The sequence below is a fragment of the Lissotriton vulgaris genome, chromosome 8 (assembly GCF_964263255.1).
Source record: "Lissotriton vulgaris chromosome 8, aLisVul1.2, whole genome shotgun sequence".
Lineage (NCBI taxonomy): Eukaryota > Metazoa > Chordata > Amphibia > Caudata > Salamandridae > Lissotriton > Lissotriton vulgaris.
In genome coordinates, this window is record NC_141696.1 from 1214919042 (window position 1) to 1214946444 (window position 27403).

A 27403-nucleotide genomic window follows, 5' to 3' on the forward strand; every position below is an offset into this window, starting at 1 on the left:
TGACATATATAAATAACTGTGCATAAGAGCCAGTGAATGTGTGAGTGGCTGTATGGATCATTGTGAACTTGTATCAGGGATTGTATAAGAGAGTAAATATGTGTTAGTATATGTTTGAATAAGTAAAGTTTGTATAACTGTATAGTTGAGGAAATGGAGGTGTGATTGATTCTTTGCATGACTGACTAGGTGTGTGAGTAAGTCCATGGATGAGTGACAGTCTGTGAGTGTCTGTTTACACTGATTGTATCTAAGGTTATATTAGAGTCTGAAGAGGTTCATCGTATTATCACATGAATGATATCATCAGTGATGTGATCAGTAATGTCAAATGAGATGTCATCAGTGATGTCATCAGTGATGTCATTTGAGATGTCATCAGTGATGTCATTTGAGATGTCATCAGTGATGTCATCAGTGATGTCACTGACCATGTCATGAATGATGTAATATGTGACATCATCAGCAGTGGATTGCGGGTGCGCGATATATAGTTAGTGCAACTAACTATATATGGAATTTCAATGGTTTTGTGTGAGTAAAATAAGGTTTTGTAAATGCGAATTCCTAACTATATATGGTCTATAACCTATGGTTTTTTCAGTGAATTATATATATATATATATATATATATATATATATATATATATATATATATATATATATATATATATATATATATATATATATATATCTATATATATATATATATATCCTATGATTACAAACTTTGATAGAAAAGCAGACATTTGAGGTGAGCAAATTTAGGGTGTCGCTGGTGTTGAGGGTGCTCTAAACAGGAGCTGCCTTCCACCTAAACTTGGTAACTACCCAGAGTGTATGTGTTGGAGTGCCCTTGTGGGCTCAGTTATGTCGGTAGCACCCGCCTGCCTGCCCACAAGAGGATACTCCAACACATACGGGCTATTGTGGGACACGACCAAACCTATCCGGTTGCCAGGCATTTTTAAACCACGCATGCAGGCAATCCTAGTCAGCTCCAGTACTATGTCATCGATACAGTGCCAGCCTCCAGGAGGGGGGGAGACCGAGAGGCCAAACTCCGTCTCCTGGAGACCTGGTATATACTGGAGCTGAACTCGAAGAACCCTAGTGGATTGAATGACAGGGAGGATTTGCACATGTGCATCTAGGATTCTTAAGAATTTCATAGCCTGTGCGGATGGGTACACACAACTGAATTTTTCCAGTGTTGTTTAATACGAGAATATGGGGCTAAATGACATGAAAAAAAATAAAATAAATTGTAATACATGTTTTTAATATCTGTTTGTCTTGCACATTTTGCACACACAATTGGCACTTTATAGCGTTGGGCAGACATTAAATAATCTTATGGCCCACTTGGGCAGTATACTATTAGAAATATTTTTATGTGACGGTTGCATTTGATAATTATGGCATGATGCAGTGATTTAACAGTGAGATCTGTGTTGATTAGTGGCCTCTTTTCCATTACAGTCTAACAGACAGAGGGACCATGCTGTGTAGGTTTAGCCCTACATAAAATAAAGTAAGGGCAAGCTGGTAGAAAACCTTAATTGTATGTTAGCCACTATGGCTTCAATGAACTTTGCACACATGCTGGTATCCCAGACATAACAGAAAATGGAAGAAAGGAAAAAAATCAACTCCTTTTTATTGTTTTATAAAACTAATTTCTATATGTCTTATAAATTGGCTGCTATGTACATAGAGATTTTAACCTCATAGATGCTAGTAAACATCCCTCCCCAGTGCTGCGCTGTCCATTGGAACCAGTGCTGAATGGACGTCCAATGGTCGTGCGCAGCACAGGGGAGGTAGTGCTGCCGTCGGCCAACGCACCGACGCAGCACTTAAGGGGTTAATGTACTATTGTTGGAATATTTATTTATTTATTTATTTATTTGTTCCATCGACATGAGTCACACAGTATCTCTTCCATGTCTGTACTTGATTCCTTTGCACTGTCACTTTAAAAGTCTGCCCGTCGGCTTGTAGTACGTCATGTGATCAAGCCTCTTCCTGAGGCGAAACGCGCCATGGCGGACGCGCTGGCACACAATTAAATAAAAAAGCACTTTTGCACCAGCAGCTTACGGGTCTACTCTTCGTCCTTTTTGAATTATCGGCAGCAGCAGCTGTAAGTGTGGCGATTTTTCAAACATTGGGATCTGTACCTGTTTTTGCATTACCAGGATGAGGTAATTCAGGATTTCGTGTATATATATATATATATATATATATATATATATATATATATATCCGTTCCAACTCCTACTTCTCAGCAAAAGTGCAGAGTCCTCGACGTAGGTACAGACCACAAACACTGCGATTGGTATTAATTCAAGGGTGGTTTATTGTTCTTCTGTCCCCAGCATATATATATATATATATATATATATATACATACATATATATATGTTCCAACAACGCGCCATGAACAAGGTCACCGAAACGCGTAGGGCATGGTAAAAGGAAAATAAACTTGCTGATAATTCTTCCTGAAAAACGAGTGAGTGTGTCTTTACTGCGCTGCGAGGCGCGTTGTTGGAACAAGTAAACCGGCTTGGCTCAGCTGGAAAAGAAACGCACCGCCCTTATCGAAGTGCGCCAGCCTCAAACCTCTTGGGCCATATATATATAGAGAGAGAGATTGATTGTTGGATATATATATATATTGCCAAAACTCCTGGAACACCAAGAAATGAGGGTCGCACTCACCAAAGATACTCGTTTTCGTAACTTTGCCTTTTTATTTAATTTTTCGTTGCATTGAATACTCCAAAATAAGGCAAACAAAGCCGACGCGTTTCGCAGCAGCCGCTGCTTGTTCACGGCGTCTACACACACAACTTTTTTTCCCGTGATTAAAACATGTTTGAAAACCTGACCCTTTGCGTCATTTCCTGTCATGTTGTCAACCCGCCCCTTGGGCTTGTGGGACATGTAGTCTATATATACACAATTATGTTCATTCCTAATATGCATTGTACACAAAACAGTCTGAGGGATTTTGTCAGTGATTGGCAAAGTTATTATCAGACACATTTCTTTGTTTTCCCCAGTATTGTTTTCACATTACAATATATAGTGCAAATTCTGTCAATTCTAATATGACATTAATTCGAAATAATATTCGCTATTTGCTTTTACATATTCCCATCATCCTTTACTTAATATGCACATATAATTCTTCGGACTGGTTTAAGCCGAACGGGGTCATTTGTCCTGAAATTTAAAATGTGTTGTGATTCTTTTTGGCGCAGTATTTTTTCCAAATTTCCTCCTCGTTTATTTTCTGATACTTGGTCAATGCCATAAAATTTCAACAATTTCCAGTCCCCTTTATGAGTTGTTTCCATGTGTCTGGCTATGGCATTGTTTTGTCCTTGTTTGTGGTTGCACGTGTATGTTCCAGAATTCTTTTTTTTAGTTCACATGTTGTGCTCCCTATATACTTTAGTCTACAGGGGCATTCAACCACGTACACCACATACCTGCTTTTACAGGTAATGAGTTTTTCAATTTTCCACGTTTTGTTATTTGCCATTTGGATTTCAGATGTTGGTTTCGCTATTTGGCAAATCTTACAATTATAACATTTAACAAAGCCCTTTGTTTTCAGCCAATCAGTACTTTTGTTTTGAGTATCAAAATAACTTTGTATTAAACAATCCTTCAGATTTGTAGCTCTGCGATAAGTTGCCACTGGGTGATCCCCCACCATAGTTCCAATGCTGCAATCTAATTTAAGGATCTTCCAATTCTTTTTCAGGATTGAGTTTATCATTTTGGAATTCTGAGTAAAATCTGTGATAAATCTTATTTCCTGTGAGTTCGTTGTCTCCTTTCTTTTAGTTGTTAAGCAATCATTCCTTGTTTTTTCATTTGCTTTTTTCCAACAGTTTCCCACTATTCTGGCACTATATTTCCGATTTTGGAATCTTTGCATTAAGTTTTTGCTATGTTTCAGCCATTCATTCTCCTCACTGCAGATTCTGCGTATCCGGAGAAATTCCCCGTATGGGATGCTTTTAATGAGCGATCTTTAGTGGAAGCTGTCAGCTTGTAGGGTGGCATTGGTGGCCGTTGATTTTCGATGAAGAGTGGTCTCAATTTTGTTGTTTTTTATATATATTCGCAAATCCAGAAAGATAGCTTCACTTTTATCCATTTGGTAAGTGAATTTGAGGCTTTCCATACTCGTAGTCAGTATGTCAAAATATTCCTGGAATTCAGTTGTTGTGCCTTTCCATATAATCAATAAATCATCGATAAACCTTGTCCATTGGACGATTTTTGTCCCATATTTGTTGTTCGACGTATTCCATGCCACCTCTCTTTCCCACCATCCCATAGTGAGGCAGGCATAACTTGGACTACAAGAAAAGCCCTTGCTGTTCCATTGCGCTGTTTGTATATTTCATCTCCAAAAAGGAAGATATTGCCAATAAGACATATTTCCAACATTTCAATTAGCATTCGATTGTGATTGCATAGATGTATGTCCCTTTCCTGTAGGAAGTATTTGCACGCATTTATATAATATACAACAATCAATCTCTCTTCAAAAAGATTGCGCCGAGTCCCAATTTGGGACATGGTCAATTTGGCTTCAAGTTTGCTGAATTCAGTCTGTAATGGACCTACGCTTTGTTAAAGATGGAAAACAAAAAACACTGTCCCGTTGTAAAAATTATACCAGTGCATGTTTGTGGTTTTCTTTAACAATGCTATGAATTGTAAGAAAATCATCTCCAAAATGCTCTAATAGCACAAGCGTGTAAATATCAGACAAAAATATTATGTCCTAACATACCCAATCTACCATATCTAACCTATCATAACTAACTTACCATAGCTAACCTCTTTTACCCATCTACCACACCTAGAACACTTAACTACCATACTTAGCTAACCATAACTACCTACCACATCTAGCCTATCACATCTAGCCTTCCTACTGTACCAAATTTAAAATGCCTAATCTACTTACATATGTGTCCACTACACCTGCCGCTCACCATAGCTACCATACATACCTACCTACCATACTGATCGTACATACCAACCATACATTCGTAACATACTTTACCAACTTCCTATCAATACCTATGATAACTATTTACCATACCTAACCTAGATATGTAACTTACCATACCTAACCTCTCATACCTATCTTACTATCATACATATATGCATCAACCATACTAACCGACTATGCCTAACATACTTAACCTCCTTTACCTAAATTAAGCAAACCTACCATACTTTTTTACAAGAACCTATTACACCTAACCTACCTATTTACCATATCTAACAAACCTGAGTACAATATTTACATACCTACTTACCATACCTATCAAAACATAGTTAACATAACTACATGCAAAGCTATCTATGTCCCACACCTACCTACCATACTTAACCTACTTTGCCTACCATGGTTTACCTACCATACCTACCTCCTGTACCTATTCTTTTGTATGTAACCAATTTTCGATATCTAATCTAAAATACCCACCAACCCTACATAAATATCTACTTATTTACCATACCTACTTACCCAAGATACCTACTTATCTACACTATGCCTACATACCCTTTCTAATATTTTGTACCGAGGTACAATAACTAACATTCATACGTACCAACCATACCTAACACAATTTACGTACTATAATTTACCTACCATTCCTTATGTACCATACCTAATCTAGCATACCCAAATAACCATAAATATACCCCCACCTCTGCAGTGTGTATATCTTACACGTGTCCTGAAGTGGTGATTTTGTGAACATTAAACTATAAGAGAATGAATGCGATGGTCTTTATGCAAAGAGGCTTTTATTAATCAAATGAGAAGGTATTGCTCGATTATACGTTCAAAGTTATTTCAAGATGAGGTTGATTGAGAGGCTTTTAGACCTACAGAAAGATGAAAATGATGTAGCGCGTAAGCATAATATTATGACACGTTTTATTAGAAAAACATTTATACTGACACCTAATTGTCAGCAAATCTCAGTTAATGTTTTCATAGAAATTTATTATTTCGAAAAGTTAAACTGAAATTGCAGAAAACATAACACATAGTTTTCTTAAAGATAGCATTGCCAGCAAATGTGATTTTTTTCTCTGAAATAATTGGCAATTCTATGTTAATTCAGTTTTTTTAATTTAAAGCTGTTGCTTGCATGGTACAACATACATGATGACATTCTCTTTTTAACTTTATTTCAGAGGGTTGTCTAATATTCCACCCAATCAGGTGATATTAAATTCCCGAAAAGGACCCATTAAAAATACAGCTGGAGTGAAAATTCTTCCCAAAATAGAACAATGACTTGAGAAATTGAGGGAAAGCTGTCTTTGTTGTGTTCATGTATGTGTGATATTTGATGGGCTTAAGGGCCATATGTATCAAAAAGTCATTTTGCGATTCTCAAATAGTGATTTTTTGCGAATCGCTAATTGAAAATTGCAAAATGCTATGTATGTAGGATTTACAATAAAATGTGCGAATCCTACATATTCCTTAATTGCGAATCGCAAATTGCGATTCGCAATTAAGAATTAACTCCCCATTCATTCCTATGGGCCTATAGGCCCATAGGAATGAATAGGAAAACATTCTCAATTTGCGATTAGCAATTAGCGAATCGCAAATTGAGAATGCAGTTTCAAGGGTGCAGGGGTGTCCAAAGGACACCCTGTTGCACCCCTGAAATAAGCATGGGTGCACATGTGGCGCACATACATGCCCTAAGGGCATGTATGGGCTTCACATTGCCCTTTGAAAAATGCTAAAAAGTGAATTTTTCAAGGAAATCGCAAATTACCACCAACTTTAAGTTGGTGGTAATTTGCGATTCCTTAAGGCCAATTTGCATTTTTTTATGCTTCTTACATTGCATTTGAGGAATTGCATATTTTGCGATTCCTTATTTTTCACGCATATTTGTTTGATACATACCATTTAGCAAAAATGCGTTTGCAAACGCCGAAATTCTGCGAATTTCGGCGTTTGGGAATGCATTAGTGCTTGATACATATGGCCCTTTGTTTTTTTTTTATATCCTCTTAAAATATTGAATGTTAAAATACTTTGGAATTTCTATACAAATAAATTTTATTTTCAACAGTTCATTTGTTTTCGGAGTTGTTTATTAGGAAGATTATATTCCAAAACAGTGTAAAGAACTAAAGGAATAGACAAGCAGAATAGGTATCATTGCATAGTGTGGTACTTGAAATCTATTCATCTTTGGGCCTATATTTACAAAGAGGTTTGGAAACACTAAGGGGAATGAAAAAGGTAAACAGAATAAGCATTCGTAAAGCAAATAGGTATCGCCTTTGGGACTTATTGGCTTTGCCAATAATCTTCACCCATAAAGTACAGCATCCCTAATGCTGTGCAGAATAACTAAAGAATAAAAAAAAAAGCATTTGGCTCAGCAAGCCACGTTGTTTTGTAGGCATGCGCACCATGCAAATGCCTCCAAAATGGCGTACCTTTAAAAAAAATCTTTTTAGTTTCCGATGTGCTGGATTGGTTCCTAAAAAAATAAAATATGGGCAAAAGCATTGTTGTGCCTCAACTGAAAGCGGAAACCTACACAGGGCATGGTCAGGAGCGGCAGGAGAGGAAAGCAACATGAGGTACGGGGCAGAAGGAACACCGGTGGGTGCGGGCGGAAGCAAAACTGGGGATGTGGGAGGGGGAAGCAACACAGAGGGCTTGGGATGGGGACAGCAAATCAGTGAAAGAGAGCAACATGGAAGTGGTAGGAAGAAGCATATGAGCGAGAAAGCAAAGTAGGGTTAGTGGGGGAGCACATGGATGAGAGAGAAGAGCACAGAATTGCGGTGAAGTGTGGAAGGGAAGTACACAAGGGAGACAATTGGAAAACACACGCAATCTTCTTAAGTGTTTATGCAAAAATTCAGGAGCCGATGCGTTTCGTCCCAAAAGGGACTGCTTCAGGGCTCCACAGTATGAAAGAGTCTTATCCAATTCCAAAGAGCAGACGCATCGATGAACTGGCAACTTTTTGGTTATCAAGCGATAAGAACAAGACAGGAATACACCATATTAATTGTGTGTCTATGGGATAGAAATCTTTTTGAAAGAAATTTGGAAATGGATAAGACGCTTTCGTACTGTGGAGTCCCTTTTGTGATGAAATGTGTCGGCTACGGGATTTTATCTTTATAAAAAATACAATAAAGAACTCTTCATGGAAAAGACACATCGTGGAATCAGAAATTCTTCTGTGTGCACGTTGAGACTGTCCTGTACTTTGAATTCTGTTAACTGTATTGTTGTGTGCGGAACCACCTTTATGTTTTAAGTGCGCATGACTGTTTAGCTGGCCCAAGACAGCCAGCCAGCTGAACTGCCATACGCACTCCTCCCGCCCTAACCCAGCCCCGTAGCTACGAAAAATAAAATGATAATGTTGTTAACATTTTACTTTTACTTTTTTCTGCTCTGAGAGCGGTGGGTCGAAGCTCCTCTGCCTTAGTGGAGGAGCCGACCCTGTTTTTCGTTCTCTTTAGCGACCTATCCGGCTCCAAAATGAAGGGCAAAACAAAAAAAACGAAATTAGACGTTTTAACAGTGTATTCCAGCTTGTCATCGAGATATGCTGCACAGATAAGACGAGACAGGCCCGAATTGTTTCGCTATCCTCACGGACATTTTAGCAGGGAGCTGGAGGTCTGACACCACTCCCCAATCATGGAGCCACTGTTCGCACCGCCGCCCTAAAGCCAGCGCAATTAGTTGCCATAGCCTAAGGCAAGAGCGGGTTGAACCTATCAGACATAAAACCTACCAGACTTCACAGTTCACAATTTCATATGTAATTGTAGCAATGAGATTAATATCCATGGCTTTATGAGGATAGATTATTGCAATGCATTGTGAATCGTGACTCCTCGATTCAAATTGGTAATAACGGATTGCACACGTATGTACATTTGCTGCTGGAATACAAATGATCCTCATAACGTAACAGTAAAACAAGAACATCGTGGCTAACAGAGGTGTAGTTAAGGAAACAGCTTTGTATAGTTTTTGGTGGCTATTGACCACAGGGACTTAGCTTTTTGTGAGCTTTCCTTCAACCAGTCCAAACAGGCTCGAATTTATGCCGGACTGATCTTGCTATTTAACGAAAAATATAACCTGAATAGCAATCGATTTGCACTTAAGTTTTAATATATATATATATATATATATATATATATATATATATATATATATATATATATATATATATATATATATATATATATATATATATATATATATATATATATATATATATATATATATATATATATATATATATATATATATATATATCGACGAAAACCCTCCAACTGGATGAAAGGAAGGAATCCCAGGCAGGGAAATACAGATGGGGTTCTTCATTGGAAATCTTTGCAGCCGGGCATAATGCATTTCGGATTACATATATATATATATATATATATCAGCACAAAGTGATTACGCTCTCACTAACTTGACTTGAGGTTCGGTAATGCCATTATTTCTGGTTTGTAGTCAGCGGCGAGACTAGGCCTCTTACATAGGAATCAGTAATTGAAGGTCAGGGTCCTATTTATTCATTCGTTTTTACACTGTTGAGGTGCCAGAGCACTTTACGAAGAAACACGGAAACACAGTACACTCAGTATGAGGAAAGCAGATAATTAATATATGAAGATCAGGAGGTATAAAACAGTTTCAGAGAACACAAGTCATTTATATCGACATAATAAGGACAGTCAGGTCGTAAACGGTATCGGAATTCTGGACAAGTAGGTGACTAGTGTATGGCACTTTAGGTCTGACCAGACAGCTCTAAGTGGATAAAACGTGCAGTATGTCAAGAAGCAGCTAAGCCAAAGAAACAAGATTTTACACGTGGTGTCTGGCAGGGGACTAGGGGGCGGGGCAAAGGGGGAGGGAGACAATTATTTTTTGTATTCCACTTACCTTTTGACAGCTGGCTTCTCCCCTTCGGTCCCTTCAGCTGTTTTCTCCTCTGCATCCGTAGAAGAAGATAGCACACAGGCTCCCGCCCCTAAGCCAATCACAATAACATTTAATTTCATTGGGTGCCAAATTGATGCTTTCATTTTCAATGTATCCATTACGTTTTTCAACAAGTTTTAGCTCCTGTTTCCTCTTCTGGATGATACATCTTAGATTGAAAAATTATATTTACTTTGCTACCTCTCAGAGTCAAGTTCCTCTTTTTGGCAGTTGCTCGAGTTACCAGTTTCATTTGACAGATATTTACCAGTTCTGTATGTACTCCCCCAGTGTGCCTGCTGGCTTGAGCCTGATTACAGAAGTGTACTAAGAATGCATCTGAAAGAAAGACGTTAGTGTTAGATTCCTTACCTTAGAATATCCCCAGGCGTCAGACTGGAACCGGAAAGTCTTTTCGTCAGCAGTTCCCCTGCGCGTCGGTAGGCGTCGTCCTACGGCTCCGCGTCCGTCATCCTCGTCGTGATTGCCGGAATGACGTCGCTGGAGTACTTAGACACCACCCTCGAGCGCTGACGTCAGTTCTTCTTTTTTCCGCGCCAACAAACGCTGATCCGGGAAGAGCACGTACCCTTAGTCATTTTTTGACTAACTTTTTGGACATTTTTGTCTATCTTTTTCGAGTTCACTCAACTCCTGGTACCAGTAAGGATGCCCGCGTTCAAGGCGTGTGACGCCTGTCACCGACTGATGTGGGTTACCGACCCCCACCGCCGCTGTCTTTACTGCTTGGGGGCCGACCATGATGACAAGTCATGCCCTGACTGCCGGGCCTTGATGTTGAAGGCTAGGCGGGAGCGTTCCTGTAAGCTCCTCGAGCTCCGGCAGTCGGCACCGCGCCGCTCGAGGTCCCGGTCGAGGAGGAGGTCGAGGGACTGGTCACGGAGCCACATTCATCATCGATCGTCTGGATCCAAGTCCTCGCACTTGGGTAAGTCGAGGCATGGCAAAAAGAAGTCGAAGAAGCATTGTCGCTCTTAGACTTCCCCTTGCTGATCGCGTGACTCAGCCGAGGAATGTTCACATCAAGTTTTCTTACACTAGTTGTCTCACCCACACATGGTAAGCCACATTCATACACAATCACTCAAAACGGCCCCAGACCCCACTGGTCAACTGTAATGCATGCAGAGTAACAAAGGTAGTGTATAAAAAGAGGTTTATTCCTATTTAGTCCCGGAATGTCATAAAAATTCAAAGTAAAAATAAACATAAAAACACAATACATCAAAAAATACACTTCATTAAAAACACATTATTACAAAAGAATGAATAAGGTGAGAGACAACAAAAGCTTTGTGCAAATAGATAATTGCATCTATGTTAAGTTGTTCCCTGAGGAATCCCAATCTTAAAACATTTAAGTGTTCACAGCCTGACGTATTCTGTTGGACATCAACGTGTTCCTGGGGTACAACCAATAAAAAACAAGCGTCAACGCATTTCGATGGTATTACTCAATTTCAAACCACCTTTCTCAAGACTTAGATTTATAAAGCAGTCTCTTGTGTCAAACTGATACACACATATCCTATAAAAACAAGAACGAAAGTAAAACAATCAATATTCACATTATAAACCAATATTATTTCCTGATGATTACAAAACCCTTCTAATTTTTACACATTAAACTATTCTTGACAGTCTAGCCCCCCAAATTTAGCAGAACTGACTCTTAATTCATCTGGTACAGTGCAGAACAAAACTTACAAATAAACAGGACACATGTTAAAAAAGTCATATTCTATGGCAATGGGTGTGCAAAGTTGTGTGCAAGTTGCCTATTCCCGTAACTTTATGTTACCAACACTCTTAAAACAGGTCATTTTATCATTCCATTCGGTTATTCCAAATGTTAGAAAGCATGTTAAAAACAAGGGGGCATACTCTGTAATGATGAATGTGCAAAATTGTGTACAAAATTCAAGTTGCCATAACTTATTACTACCTACACTCATAAAACAGGTCTTTTTACTCAATCCATTTAGTTCTTCCAATAAACATACAAAGCATGTTCCTTTCAGTGGTGGCATACAATTACCTGACCACCATTTCTTTGTGCTGCATCATCCTATACAGTTGTCCACCAGGGTCCGATGGCCTATACCCATCTAAGTTCAACATACATTCAAAAAAAGATACATACACATACTCCTGTGTGTGCATTCTATAATACAAACAACGACACACATCCCATACCCTCTATCGGTGAAAAGAGGAGAAAGCAACATAACCGACTCACTGCACTCTTAACATTGACACATCACTGGCACTGCACTGTCTTTGCTAACCAAAGCCTCGAACCCGCAACTGGGGCATCACCTACTTTGCACAGTGCATCACTCCCGAGTGCCAACGCCTCAACGACCTTGCACTTCCTGCAGAACCGACACATCACCTGCACCTGAAATGCATCCTCTCCATTGAGCATTGCATTGTCCCAAGCATCGACGTATCCAAGGTACTGTCAGAGGGTATGCATGACTCCTGTCTCTGGCCCGTTCTCCATCACGTTAGGACTGAACTTTTGGGTTTGCCCCAGTCAAGCACTACTAGATGTCCCCAGTTGGAGTTCTTGCCCCGGTTACTTGCTGGTAATCTTCATTACTCTGCCTATAGTCTTCCTCACCACATGGGTTACGCAGTGAGCTTCAGCTTCACAATAGAACCCTCCCAGCAATTTTACGCTCCAGTCCTCCCATCCCTCCCCAACATGGCCAACCATTTTCATCCTTGCCCCAGTATAAGAGGAGGCATGGCCAACCCCACTTCCTGTACAACTACCAATGCAGCAAGCAACCACATGAAACCGATAGTCAAACAGGGAGGGAGGGATGGGAACTCATGTGGCGAGGAAGACTATACTCAGAGTAATAAAGATTACTGGTAAGTAACTGGGGCATTACCTCCTTGTAAGTCTTCCTCACTGCCTGAGTCACACAGTGAGCATATCCCAAAGCCAAGCAGCTTCATGGTCACCAACAAGAAACCATATGCCAAAGGCTGAGGCAAATACCATGATTTCATCTAAACAGCAAAACTGAGGAAAAAAAAAACAGACACCCAACAGAAGGAGTGGCAGTCAAGTGCAGGCAGGGCTAGCGTGTAGAACAGCCTCAGCAAAACCCCCAGAAGCAGGACCACACAATAGTGGTACATGAGCATGTGTGGAGAGGCCCACGTAGAGGCCCAACAGATATTCAAAATAAATACCCCCTTAAAAGAGACCCAGGAGACAGAAATACCCCTGGTAGACAGACCCTGGATCCAGGCCGGCACCTCTGACCACTGAGAACCATAGGCCAGAAGGATTGTCTGCTTAATCCATCTACTCAGGGTAGAAAGAGAAGGCTTATGACCCGATCTAACTGGGCCAAATGTGACAGACCATCACACTTGCAAAAAGCCAAAGTCCGCTCCAGATAAACCAACACTGCCGGCCGGACTTCCAGAAGGGAGAGATCAGCTTCCACCCCAGACTCAGGCACCGGGGAGAAAGTCAGTAGAATGACCTCCCTGGAATGGTTGGCAACTGAGGGGATCTTGGGCAAGAACTTAGGGTCGGGCAAAGGACAGCACAATCCGGCAAGACACACAAGAAAGGAGGAGACCGCAAAAATGACCCCAACTCCCCAGTCTGAGCAGCTGACACAATGGCCATCAGAATCACCACCTTCATGGTCAAGAATTTAATGTCCACAGAACCCAATGGTTTAAAAGGAGCCACCTGAAGGGCCCTGTAACAGCAACGGGAGATCCCAGGCTGGGGCAGGACAAATCACTCTAGGACGTTGAAGAAAGCAACTTCGTATCAACCGGGCCACCAATGGATCCAGCCAATCCAAATGAGGACTGCAGAACGCCCGCAAAGCCGTCTACTGAGCCCGAAATATAGAAAGAGCTAGGCCCAACGTAAAGCTATCCAACAGAAAATTCAACACCCAGGACGGGTCCACTGAACCAGACTCTAGGCCTTTAGAAACACACTACCTAGAAAAGGACCCCCAATGTCGGGAATAAGATTGAAGAGTCACCAGATGTCTGGAACCCTAAAGAAAATCAACCATTTACTCATCTAGCCACGGAACAAAAGGCTCACTCTCTCAAGATCAAGGCCTGAAGATGGAGCCAACCCACTACCCCCGCAGGAAGACACAAACCCCTCAGCGTATAAGGAAGATTAGGAATCACACAACACTCCTGAATGGCCAGCTCCCTCAGAAGATTATACAACGAGCGGTGAGCTCAGCCCAGCACAATCAGCAGAACAAATACCTTGCACAGAACCTGGGCAATCAAATGGATCATCGGAAATGCGTAAAGCAGGATGTCTGGCCACTTGAATGACATCGCATCCACCCGCCATGCCTCTGGACAGGGAATAATCGTGCAGAAGTGGGGTAGCTGAGCATTGCCCTTGGCCGCAAGCAAGTCCACTGTCCGACACCCAAACTGCGTTTGCAATACACGGAACACCTCCCCAGACAGTGAAATCGAAGACATAGGGGGAAAACCTTGCTCAGGTGATCTGCCACACAATTTTATCTCCCTGGGAGATACACTGCCATCAGAGACAACACAGTGCTTTCTGCCCAGGTGAGAATTTCCTGAACCCGGAGCCACAGGGACCAAACCCTGCAGCCCCCCTGGTGATTGAGGTAACCCATCACCATCTGACTGTCCATCCGGACCAGAACATGATGCCCCTGAACGGCTGATGCAAACTCCAGATAAGTCATCTGAACTGCCTTCAGCTCCTCCTTGAAGTTGGGTTAGCAACCAGCATGCAGGCGATCCTAGAGACCCTGCACAGACCAGGAATCCAACATCAACCCCCAGCCCAACTGGCTGGCATCTGTCATCACCACCCAGGAGGAAGACACCTAAAAAGGAAGACCCCTGTTCAGATTGGATTCCACCATCCACCAACCCAGGGCGATCTGAATCTGAGGGGACACTACCACTGGCTGATCGTAAGCAGCGGAACAAAGGGACCAATGGGACAGGTGATGGTTTACCAACGGGTACAGATGCAAATAAGCCCACAGCAGTACACTTATTGCTGCTGACATCAAACCCTGCAACCTCAACCACTCATGCATCGGGGCAGAATTCAAGGCCAGCAGACAACCCAGGTCCCTCCTCAAGGTTGCACTCCGCACGGCCGGCAAAAACACTAGCCCCTTGACCATATCCAAGTGACCCCTAATAAACACTAACTCCTGGGTGGGAATCAGATGCAACTCTTTGTGGTTGATCAGAAAGCTGTGCCTTTCCAGAATCTCACAGACACACTAGACTTGAAGAGTCCAATTGGAAAAAGAAGAGGCAGATATCAGCCAGTCATCAAGGTACGGGAATACCCAAATTCCCTCCTATAGATGAGCCCAACCAAGGGAGCCAGGATTTTAATGAAGACCACCAGGGCAGAAGACAAACCAAATGGCAGTGCCTGCGATCGGAAATGCTCTGGGCCCACACAAAACCGGAGGAACTGCTGGAATGCAGGGTGAATGGGCACTTGGAGGTAGGCATCAAGCAGATCCAAAGAAGATACCATGTTGTGTATTGATTTAGATTCCGTATGAATTTCCCGATTCATGCCCTTATATAGGTACATTTCACATTGCCCTTATATAGGCATAGGAATCCAGTCAATATTTAGGCATAGTCCATGCTACCCAAATATAGGCATGGCTACTTACATCCGTTCATCTACGTCACAACGATTTCTTGGAAAACCAGACTCTTAAGCTTTAGGGACTTCCCCTTGCCTGGATATTGATTTCTCCAAGAACTCATTTATTATGCATGAACATCTATTCCTTAGGGGTTCATTCATGACGTTGATATGCCCGACTTTTACGTCAATACCAGCATTTCTAAACACCTTCAAGGTATAAATATACCTTCCCTTTCTATGGCAAAGCACGGTGTGGTTCAGTGCAGTTCGACTACCTATTTGCACGACAAAGCTCGCAACAGCATGTATCGAAGGAAGCCAACTCACAGCTAACTAGACTGACTAGACGCTGTCATCCTCCTGCTGAGAATCCAGCTCCAGTGTTTCTGACTCCCCTTGTGGGGTGTTGGGAAATCGAGTCCCGGGAAAGAGATACCAACCCCTCTCATTCTAAGGTATGGAGCTGATTAGAACCTTAATGAAACCTTTGGCAATTCTTGGCAAAACTAAACCTAGGCTAAACCAGCACCTACTTCGTCCCCTGTACTAGACCTAGGTTAGGTACACTGTTGTAGGCGTATTTTAGAAGCACCAGTTGAGTATTTTAGCCTGTGTTATTTATGTACGTATTTTTATATATGTCATAGCAACAGACAATGCTATTACAGTATTATTTTATATTACTGTTTATGCTGTACGCATTATACTTCGCACATTGTCTAACGATTGTAGCAGTTCATATCTCTTGCATGAGAAATAAGACTGTTCAATAAACCCCTTTTATTGAAACGCCCGCCTCTCTATTTCTATGCAACTCTTTAGAAACGAAGCATGCACGATTGACTTAGTGAAATAGTTATCAATTGTTTCCACGACTCTCAAGATATTGTTCCGGCTCTAAGGGAAACAAAGTTGTCATGTTTATGCGGTTGTCAGAGACTAATCTCTTCTTGTTCATTCGAGAAAGTTTCTAGTGACCTCTGAGTTAGCTGGCACACACAATTAAGTTGAATGTACTCGATAGAGACACACTGACCTCAGTCCTATGTCGAATCTCTAGTGTATATTATTCCAATGCGCAGAGCCTATTATAGGACCTACACTACAACCACATCCCCTTGAACCAGTAAGGGAAGGATCTCCTGCATAGACAGCATCTTAAACTTAACATAAAGGACAAACAAGTTCACCCTTTTCAAATCCAGCACAGGACGGAAGTCCCCGGAAACCTTCCTTACCAGAAAAAGAATGGAGTAGACCCCTTGACCCCTTTTACAGGCCGGAGCAGGACGAATAGCCCCTTTCTAGAGAAGATCCCCAAAACCCACCAAAAGTGCCTCCCGCTTTGGCGGAGGTGATGGTGAGAGAGTGTGGACAAAGAATCCTGGGGGTGGAGAGTTGAAGACAATCGAGTAACCCTCCCTGACAATACGCAGGATCCAGTAGTTGGAGACAGACCTTTTCCAAGTCTCCACAAAAGTCGCAATCCCTCGGATAGTCTGGACTTTTCTATGAAAAAAAGGGGCGGGTTTTGGGGCAGTGCCACAACCACCGGCTGTGATGCATGGCCCACACACCCCAGATTTAGCCCGCTGTAGCAGAGCTTCCAACCTCCACGATAAGCTTGCTCTGCAGAGCCTTCACCGAAAAGCCCAGTAGAATAAGGTAAAAAAAGGGGGGGTATAACAAGAACCCGCTTCGCAGGGCCTCCACCCTGGGCGTTAGGGCCAGCTAAGGCATAACCTCACCCCAATTGCCTGAAAATCGTGCTCAGAGAGTCTCCAGGCCAGAACAAAAAACAGGAAGTGGGGTGGGTTGTGCTTCCTCTTGTACTAAGTCAAGGGTAAACGTGGCCGGCCATGTTGAGGAGAAATGGGAGGACTGGTGCGTAAAATTACTTTGAGGGTTCTGTTGCGGAGCTGAAGATCATTGTGTAACTCAGGTGGCGAGGAAGACTTACGAGGAGGTAATGGCGTCTAAGCACTGCATTTTGAGTTAATCTTGAAAACCCTTACCCTGACTGGGACCGTGGTTCCTGCTTGGACAGGGTGCGTACCTCTGCCAACCGGAAACCCAATTTCCAACAGAGTGGAGGAAGCATCTTGGCTTCAAGCTGTAATGAAGAACATATTTTAGAGTAAGAATGTGAACAGGTCATCGCCCTGCTTCTCTAGAAGCAGAGTAGAATGTCTGTTTAAAACACTGAGTTACAATACTGTAAGAAATAGGGTTATTGTTTGAGTTGGATGAAATGCTACTCAAGGAACAACCAGAATCATTGCCAGCATGAACCACAAAAGTCACTGAATTAACCTGTGCTTAGCCATCTGGTAGCTTGCTGCAAAAGCTTTAAAACTTAGAGTCACTGTATAAAGTTTTTATGCAGCAAACAGTAATAAAGTGAAAACACAACACAAGAAAAATCCCAACCCAATTTTGAAAAATAAGGTATATTTTAATAAATAAAATAACACCAAAACAAAATTAAATCCTATTGGGGCGTGGCTTGGCAGGCCAGCATGGCGGATGTGAGCTGAGTGCGCTCCGTCCACCCTCACATTGATCTTTACTATATCCTGCCTCTTCAGCTTTCAACTTGGTCCCTGGGCTGCCCCGCTAACATCTCCCGCTGAGGACTAGCCCAGAGCTGATTTTTGGAGCCACCGGAGGTTCGCAGGTGGAGGTGTGGTGATCGGCAGTGGCCTGCGTGCGACGCAGCAGTATCCTCAGCCGCTGCGTCGCTCGCATTTCCTTGCCGCATTGCCCGGCTGCAGCCACGGCCACATTGGGGGTGCAGGGCTTGCGATGCGGGGCTCACCCTGCAACATTGGTGTTCCTTCGGTTCCCAGCCGGGGGAGCGGATTCTGTCGGCGGCCTGCTCACGTCGCAGTGCTGAGTGGTGGAGACATTGGGAGTGCGGGATGCGGACGGCTGACTGCCATGTTGGTGCTTCAGCTCCGGCCTGGGCAGCTCCTGGTAGAGAGGGTCCCTCCTGGGACAGCCGGTGTTTCTACTAATCAGGCACCCAGCACATGAGTACCGCCGCACTGCCTGGGCGGGTGGCCCAGCAGCGGCTGGCGCCTCCCGCTCCTTCATCTCCCCCCTCCTCTCATTCCCCCCATATGTGATCTCTTCTGGGGTAGCACCACCAGTGGATTAGGGGTGGATTGCCTCAACCTAGACGACACCGGGAGTGGGACCCCGACCTCCATCGGAATGGCTATATAGTCACCTCCTGGAGGTTTTCTGGACAGGGTTGGTGGCAGTGTTTGGGCACTATGACCAAAGACAAGCCCGGCGGTGGCTCAACTAAACAGAGTACCATGGATAAATTCACGGGCCAGGGGGTCCGGCGGCGCTGCCCGGAAGGTCTCAAAATGCTATACCAGATAATGCAGCCTTCATGGCCGCCATTGTGCAATCCAGAGACGCATTTGAAGCCAAGATCAGGGCGGTCGGCTCTGATGTAATGCTCCTATGCCAAGACGTGAGGAATGCGGTAGCCCGCATTTCAGAGACAGAGACAAGAATCTCGGGTATGGAAGATGTGGTCGCCACTCTGCAGCAGAAAGTATCATCACTAGAGACTACCCAACGGGGCCTAGCATTGAGAGTGGAAGACGTGGAGGGGAGGGCGCAACTCAACAACCTGCTCTTTGTTGGTTTTCTGCAGGTCTGCGAAAAGGGGAATATGGAGTGGTTTCTTAGAGACTGGCTCGTGGGCTGGCTCCCTTCTGGGGAACTGTGGACTTGCTTTGTGGTGAACCGTGCAAACAGGACTCTGATGCAGAAGCCCCCCATTCCGGGTGCCCCCCGGCCTGTCATCGCCAAGCTCCTCAATTACCACGACAGGGACACCATCCTGAAACAGGCCCGGGCTAAGGAGCTATTGCTGTTCAATAATTCACGCATCTTAATTTTTTCAGACTATACTAAGTTGGTGCAGCAGCGGCAGCAGTCGTTCCTAGCCGCCAAGGCCCGCATCCATGAACTCAAGCTCCCTTATGCTCTACTTTATCCGGCCAGGCTGTGTGTAGTATACCGGTTCCGCACCCACTTCTTTGACACACCGGAGGAGGTATTTCACTGGACATATGAAACTGTGCGGGAGTGTCCTCACTCTCCCCTGGGAAGAGAATCCGACTCCTCTTCAGGTGGGCCTGCCCGGAATCAGCACGGGCCGAGGGGAAGATGGGTAGACACTCCAAATCCAGGCGCCGCTCACAGTCTGCAGGTCCCACGGCCCGGGAGGAATCAGTTTATCGGCCACGTGTCTCATTGGACTGATACCAGGATGGCCATGCTGCTTTACAAATTCGAGTATTGTTTATAGGCCGAAGGGGCATGTAGGTTGGCCAGTCTCTCCGTGGGGCTCCACAGAAGGAGAGGAGGCCACCAAACAATGGGCTGTGACGTGGGGATCAGTTGGTGGGTGAGGGGTGGGACCCTGCCTGCCACAACAGGTACTTCATTGTTTTGGAGTTACAGGGTGGGGGGAGTTGTGGGGTGTGTTTTTGGGGGGGTTTGTGGGGTTGCTGCACTGTCTACTTGTGTTCTGGACTCTGTTACATCTTGTGGAAGATTCTTGCTGCTGCCATTGTACTGTATTGGATCTGCACGGAGTAGGAATGTCTGTTAGTATTCAGGAGACCCCTAGTCTTCTTCATGTTCTTAGCTGGAATGTCAGAGGGGCACCAGACAAGATCAAATGGGGGCTATTCTGAAGTCAGCCAAGTGAGCCTACGCAGATGTATTATTGTTGCAGGAGACCCAACTCATGGGGACCAAGGCAGTATGCTTTCAGTGCTTCGGATTTACACAGGTCTTTCATTCCAGGTTTGTGAGGAGTTCCAGAGGGGTTGCTATTTTGATACACCGTAGGTCTGCATACACACATGTTAAGACTTGGGGAGATCTGCAGGGCAGATACTTGTTTGTACAGGGCATGGTAGGGGGTGAGATTTTGGTACTGGGGAGCGTTTATGCCCCCACCTCTTTCATGGGGGTTGGCGGAAAAGATTCTGACCCTGTGGACAGATATACCCGAGGGCTTGCGGTGGTGAGAGGGGAATGGAATAGTGTGATGGATGTGGCCAGAGATAGATGGAGGTTGATGTTTATCTGAGGCCCCCCATCTTACTAAACAGTACTCCTTAGTGATGAGTCTTGATTGGGTCGACCCCTGGCGCAGGATGCATGGTAATACGCAGGGCTATATATATCTTTCGGCAGTCTATGGTCCCTTTCCCCGCCTAGATTATCTGTTCATCCCATGGGTCTTTGACAGCAGAGTGGCGGTGGAGGACATTCTGCCACAGGGACTTTCTGACCACTCTCTAGTGGCACTTACTATACGAGCCGGGGGAGCCTGTGGGCCATTCCGATGGCGCCTATCAGTCTGGAAACTTCAGAAGGAGTACTACAAGGAATGAATGGAAGATGCCCTTGATCAATATATGGCCATTAACTTGGGCTCGGTCTTGGGGCTGGGACTCTTTGGGAGGCCTTGAAGCCCACCATTCGGCGGGTAGATATCTCATTTTGTGCAGCGGCCCAAAGACAGCATAAAGAGGCCCTGGTTCGAGCGGAAGCTACTGTTCTTGAGTTGGAGGCGCACAGCAGGGAGGAGGGTGGGCGGCTGGATCGACATCGGTTACTGCTAGCGCAGCAGGAATATTCTCATATTCGCTTATATGAGGCTCGACAGGCCTGGCTTACTACCCGTAGTAGGATCTACCAAATCAAGTAAAATGCTGCACCGATTGCGTCAGGGTTCGATTCGCCCCCAGGCCCTTCCAGGTGTCGTGGGGTCGGATGGGCTACCTATGTCTGGCATGTCGGCTATTGCATGCAGTTTTGCAGAGTATTATGCACAGTTATATGCCCCTACGAAATGCCTCCCAACGGAAGTCATTGATCGTTTCTTGGATGATCTCCCACCGACGTCACTCTCGGATGCGGTTAGTGAAAAATTGGAAGGCCCGCTTACTGAAGAACAACTGGGACGGCCTTGGGTGATCTTAATTCTGGCAAGGCCCCAGGCCCTAAAGGCTTTCCCTGCGAATTTAAAAAAAATATATTTTTTGCAGCTGGGACCCCACTACCGCAGGGTGGTGGAGGAGGCCAGGGACTGGGGGTGTCTGCCCAGCGACTGGAAATATGCGGAGATAGTCGTTTTTCATGAGCCTGGTAGTCTGCCGGAGCACCATGCCCCGTATCACCCTATCTCAGGCTTAGTTTCTTCTGCATTCTCTATTGGGCGGGGCACCAGGCAGGGGTGTCCATTGGCCCCATATCTTTTCGCTTTAGCAATGGAACCCTTGGCTGCTTGGGTTTGGATGGACGTTCAGGTGTCCGCGTTTGAATGGGCGCATGGACTGTCCGATCGCCTTTTATGCTGACGATGTTTTGTTCTTTCTTACCAACCTGGAACGAGCGGGCCCTCTGCTGTTGCGTATTATGCAGATCTTCGGGGAAACATCTGGTTTATATATAAACCCTCGGAAGTCCACCCAGTGGGTGTTGGGAGGTCGGGCGAGCTTGGTTCTTGGGCATCGTCTGTACAGGTGGTACAAGGAGGCATGAAATATTTGGTGATGTATTTGTCCGATTCTCCCACCACGGCCTGGGAACATAATCTTGCACCTGTATGGGAGCGGGTGCATGAGGACATTAAAACCCGGTCCCACATACCCCTGTCCATCTACGGCCGGTCAGCCATCTTTCAGATGGTGTCACTCCTGCGAGTACTGTATCAATTACAAAATCATCCCTAGCCGATATCCCCATGGTGGTTCCGCCTGGTGAATTACATTCAGGGACTGTTCCTTTGGGAGGGTGGGGCGGAGAGGGTGGCGGTCTGGACGTGCTTCCTATCTACATATAGCGGGGGACTGGCAACCTACAATATTTGGTGATATGGAGTTAGGGCAGACCCAGCATACACCGTGGTGCGGCGCTGCATGGGGGACCAGTTCCTACACGCTATTCTTTACTCTGCTCCGTTGAAGCGTCTCCTTCTGCCTGTCACGTAGATTGTTTTTCAGATCTGGAGGCAGGCATTGCGGAAGATGGGCATGGTGTTGAAATCCTTTCAAGACATCTAGACGGCTTTCAATTCTTTAAATATTTACAATTTCGGCATGCTTTTGCTCCCAGCTTTGAGGGACTCGACTTGCTGCTGGAGTTTAGCCCGGCTAAGGTTTTTATGGGGGACCTCCTAGACATTAAGATCTCCAAAATCTATCAGTCCCTGGTTACGCACAGTTCCCCCTCTTTGCAGCGTCTGTGGGAGGCCTGGGAGGGTGATGTGGGCCAGATGGAAGAAGAGGACTGGACAGAAGCTTTGGCTTCCCCTGTGTGGGGCGGCTATTGCAGTGCGCATGCGGCTTATTCAATTTAAATACCTCCACCGGGTTTATTTTAACAGAATTAGGCTCGGGAGGGCAGGCTTGGTGGCTTCCCCGGTGTGTCTTCGCTGCAGGCATGAAGAGTGGATCTTGATACATACTATATGTCACTGCACAGCGCAAGCACGCTTCTGGAGGGGGGTACTGGCCTGCCTCTCTGAAGTTCGGTGGTGGAGCTTCCTCACTCACCGAAGCTTGTTCTCCTTCATGTGATGGAAGGCTTTGGGGGCAACATCTAAAAGTGACATCTCGTGCTCCTGGGCTTTACCTTAGCGAAGAGAGATATAGCTAGAGGAAGGCAGTTGTTGCCCCCTCAGTCTCGATTTGAAATAATGGTCTGGACTTTTGTGTGGGCCTTGAGCTCCCCATTTTTGAGGCTAGAGGGTGCCCTAGGAAGCACTATAAGATCTGGAGGCGCTGGGCACATTATCGAGGGATGGAGCTGGAGCCGCCACGGGGGGGGGGCCAGAGTCGAGACCATTGGCCTCTCCCGTTCCTTGCACTCCTTTATGTGTGGCTTGCAAATCCTCAGTAGAAAATGGTATTGTGATTGTTGAGCTCTTATGTAAATTGATGGCAGCCTGGGTCAGTAATATGTTGTTCCGGAATATAGAGACGGTGCGCTGGGGGCTGGGGAAGTTGGTTGTTTGCAGGAATTGATTTTATTTGTATTTCATGTTCTCCTGTCCTTAAATATGCAAAAAGGTCAAAGTCAATTTTTTGTATTTTACATGTGGCAGCTGTCTCTGGGATTCAGAGGTCTGCATTACCTGTACCTGCATTACCTGTGCTATTTTGACAAATAAAAACTGTTTAAAATAAAAAAAAAACCTATCAATACAACCAGATTCTATTTAAGATTTCAGTGAAATCTAGCACCTAAAAGACCAACATGCCAACAACGCGTTTCTGGTTGCCTGAGACCGGGACAAAGTCAAAAGTTAAGGTTGACCACAATGGAGCACAAGTCAGATACTCAAGGTGGATTAGGCCTGGGTTTGGCTGAACTTCAGACTGAGATTACATTTTGAAGAAAAAGTCCAGGAGAAGGTAGAGTTCACCGGGGCAAGGCAGCAGGCTGCATACAAAGAGGAGTTGTCAACACCAGGGAGCACTGGACAAAGTCTCGATAAAGCCATTGACAATGGCAGGAAAAAGCTCTGAGCAGAAGAAGCAAGATGTTTGTCGTTGTAGGAAAGTGCCCTCGTTTTGCATGGTTGCCCCTCCCCCTTTTTTTGCCAATTTTGATATGCTTTGACCGAGTGCGCACTGGGTTCCTGCCACCTGATTATTATTATTATTATACTCATTTTTAGGGCGCAGGGAATCATCCCCAGGGGATCTCCCGGCGCCAGAGAAGAGAACACTAATGAGCAGAATAATTCTAAAACATCCATTTCTTGACCATTTTCCTAAATCGAGACAGATCGGAACAGGCCCAGATCTCCTCAGGGAGACTTTTCCAGTGGCTGGGGGCTAGATGAGAAAAAGCTCAACCACCCATTTTAACCTTGTTTATTCTCTGCGTGCAAAGCAGATTGCGATTACTGGATCTTAACTGACGCACGGGTCGATACAGGGCCAGTTTCTTTTCAAATAGGCTGGGCCATTCCCCTGCAGAGACTTGAAGACCATACATAGCAGCTTGAAAATGGCTCATTTCTGAATAGGAAGGCAATGTAGTTGGCGTAGGAGAGGTAAAGAAGGGGTGCGCGTCGGTTTGTTGAGGGCGAGGCGGGCCGCTGTGTTTTGCACCACCTGTAGTTTTGATAATAAGTCTTCCCTTATTCCAACCAGCAGAGAGTTGCAATAATCCAGTCGACTAACCAAGAGCGACTGAAAGAGGGTTTTTCTGGCCGAAAGTGGAATTCAAGGGAAGAGCTTTCTAAGCATCTGCATTGTTCCGAAACAGGTGCCTGACTACGTCTTCACCTGTTCCTCCATTGATAACTTATACAGATAACCAGGGCCTATGTTCTTTCCCTTAAATATAATGTCACTAAACCCAATTGACAGCTCTCTGGCCACATGTGGGTCCCTTGTAAAAGGCACTCAAGGTACCAAGGGCACTGTGATCAGGGAAAGCCTCTGAGGGCTGCAGCACTTATTGTGCCAAATGTAGAGGCCCTGTGCCTTTACACTCTGACACTGCCATTGCAGGCTGCATGTTTTGGTGCAGAGCAAAAGTGAAGAGTTGGCATGGCCCACATCCCTGTGAGCCATGCCTACAAACCACGGCCCAGGCAAGCCACCCCTCTAGCTGGGTGCACTCTGCCAGTGGTAAGGGTACGTGTTCATGAGCCCTGTACCCCTACAGTGTCCAAGTCCATTCTTGGGCATTGTAAGTGCAGTAATGCCATTAAGTGTATATGGTATGGGAGGTCGTCATTACGAACTCCACAGCGCCATAATGGCCTTACTGAAAATTGGGAAGTTCTCAGCACATTAAACCCATACTGATGCCAGTGTAGGATTTAATGAGAAATGCACTCAGAAGGCATCTTAGAGGTGGCCCCTAAAAACAACCTTACTCTAGTGTTCTGGCTGAGTGGCTGTTTGCCAGCTGCCACCACCAGACATGTTTCTGGACCCCTGGTGCAAGAGCCTACAACTCTCTGTGTCCTGAAACAAAGCCATCCTGGGGCAAGGTACCAAGCCTTCTACCCCAAAGAACGGCTGGGTCCACTAAGGGGAATCTTCAAAGGCCTGCCGCCTTTGGTGGGCTACCCCAGCCATTTGCTGCTTTCAGCAAATGGCCCCCATCGGTTCTGACCCCCACTCTTTGCGGGAGATTTGGTGGGAAAACCAAGACAGGAACAGAGGTGTGACCACCTTTGCCAATGCCACCCCTCTGTGGAGGCGAGGTGAAGCACAACTTTAAGTGACCGCCATCTTGCAGATGGGGGGGACCCAACCAACCAGAAAGAGGCCTGGATCCCACTCTCACTGGAGGGTGGCACAACAGAGGTTGTACCCACCCCAAGGAATGGGTCCATTGGCCCGACCTGTCCCTACCAGTAACACCCCAAAATTTAGTAGTTAGGGGCAACCCCAAACTTTGCCTCCTAAGATCAGAGCCGAATAGGAGAAAAGAAAAGAAGGACCGAAAATCCATGCAACGAGGAGGACAACTACCGACTTGGCCCCAGCCCTACTGGCCTTTCCCAACCTCAGACTCCTCCAAAAGAACTTTGGTGTGTCCTGCAGTCGGCAGTCCTCAAAAACCCAGAGAACTCACCCTGCCTTCAAATCCTAAAAGGACTTTTGTCAACTGTGAGCATCGGACTTGCTCAAGCCAAGCCAACATTGACTCTGGCCAACTGCGTGGGTCACCTCCACTCTGTACCTGACAACCCGAGCAGGAGTGAATCAAACTCTCAAGGAGGTCCTACCAGTGATCCAAGCCTGGATCATAGTGACGCCCGACAATCAAGCTCCTAAAAACCAACATGCAGTCGTCAACTGAAGATCTCCCCTCAACCGAAGACAAACACTCCAAACGACTCTGAGTCGAAGCAGTCCAGAGGAACCAGCCACAACTGTCCGACTGATTCCGTCATCGAACGAAGCAGGCCCAAAAGCAGCAACTCCTGAAGATCTCATTCGCTTACAGCCACTGACCGATTCAGAGGAATCCTTGACCGATGTCTGCAACCACAGCCAGGACTGCATCCTACACCCAGCCGCCTCTGTGCCACTGGTGGTGTAGTTCTTGGGTGGGCAATTTTGCTTCCGTGTTGTCCCTAACCCAAGGAGTCCTCGTTTATCCAACTTGGTGGCCTGCTTGCCGCAGTCCACCACTCCCACAGCCATGCTAGCCCATTGGCTAACATACGGACCGGGCACTCTGCACCTGGTCGCCTCAGTGAAGCTGGTGGGGCAACTTGCTGCCACACGGGAAACCTACTCTTACCCATGGACCCGTAAACCCCAGTTCTGCTTTCAGAATACTAAATATTTGCTCAAGAGTACATTATAAAAACTGACACAAATTTGCAGAAACATTAACCATGTTCTTCCTTCCCACAGGAAATTTCCCAGGCTGGTATCTTGCGATACCTGACTGAGCATGAAAAGTAATTACAAAGTAATCCAACTGTATATTGATTCACTGCATTTGTACTGTCATTTGATTGCATATATTTCTACAAAGTATTGCTATACATACCTGTACGAGGCCTGGCTTGGTTCTAGAAAAATAAACTACAACTAAATAATATTTTTATACAAACA

The 27403-nt window shown here is 44.9% G+C and overlaps 1 protein-coding gene across 3 annotated transcripts in view; it reads left to right on the forward strand.

Annotated features, from left to right (window-relative positions):
* The window catches only part of LOC147698511 (UPF0690 protein C1orf52 homolog B-like), a 273572-nt gene that overhangs the window by 109042 nt on the left and 137127 nt on the right, over nucleotides 1-27403 (forward strand). The window contains exon 8 of one of the 3 annotated variants that reach the window (XM_086935099.1): nucleotides 6253-6794. The exons of the other annotated variants lie outside the window; for them this stretch is intronic. Within the exon in view, the coding sequence (XP_086791225.1) occupies nucleotides 6253-6355 (103 nt within the window). The 3' untranslated portion in view covers nucleotides 6356-6794. Of the gene's footprint in view, nucleotides 1-6252; nucleotides 6795-27403 lie in introns of those variants that run through there. 3 annotated transcript variants of the gene reach the window in all.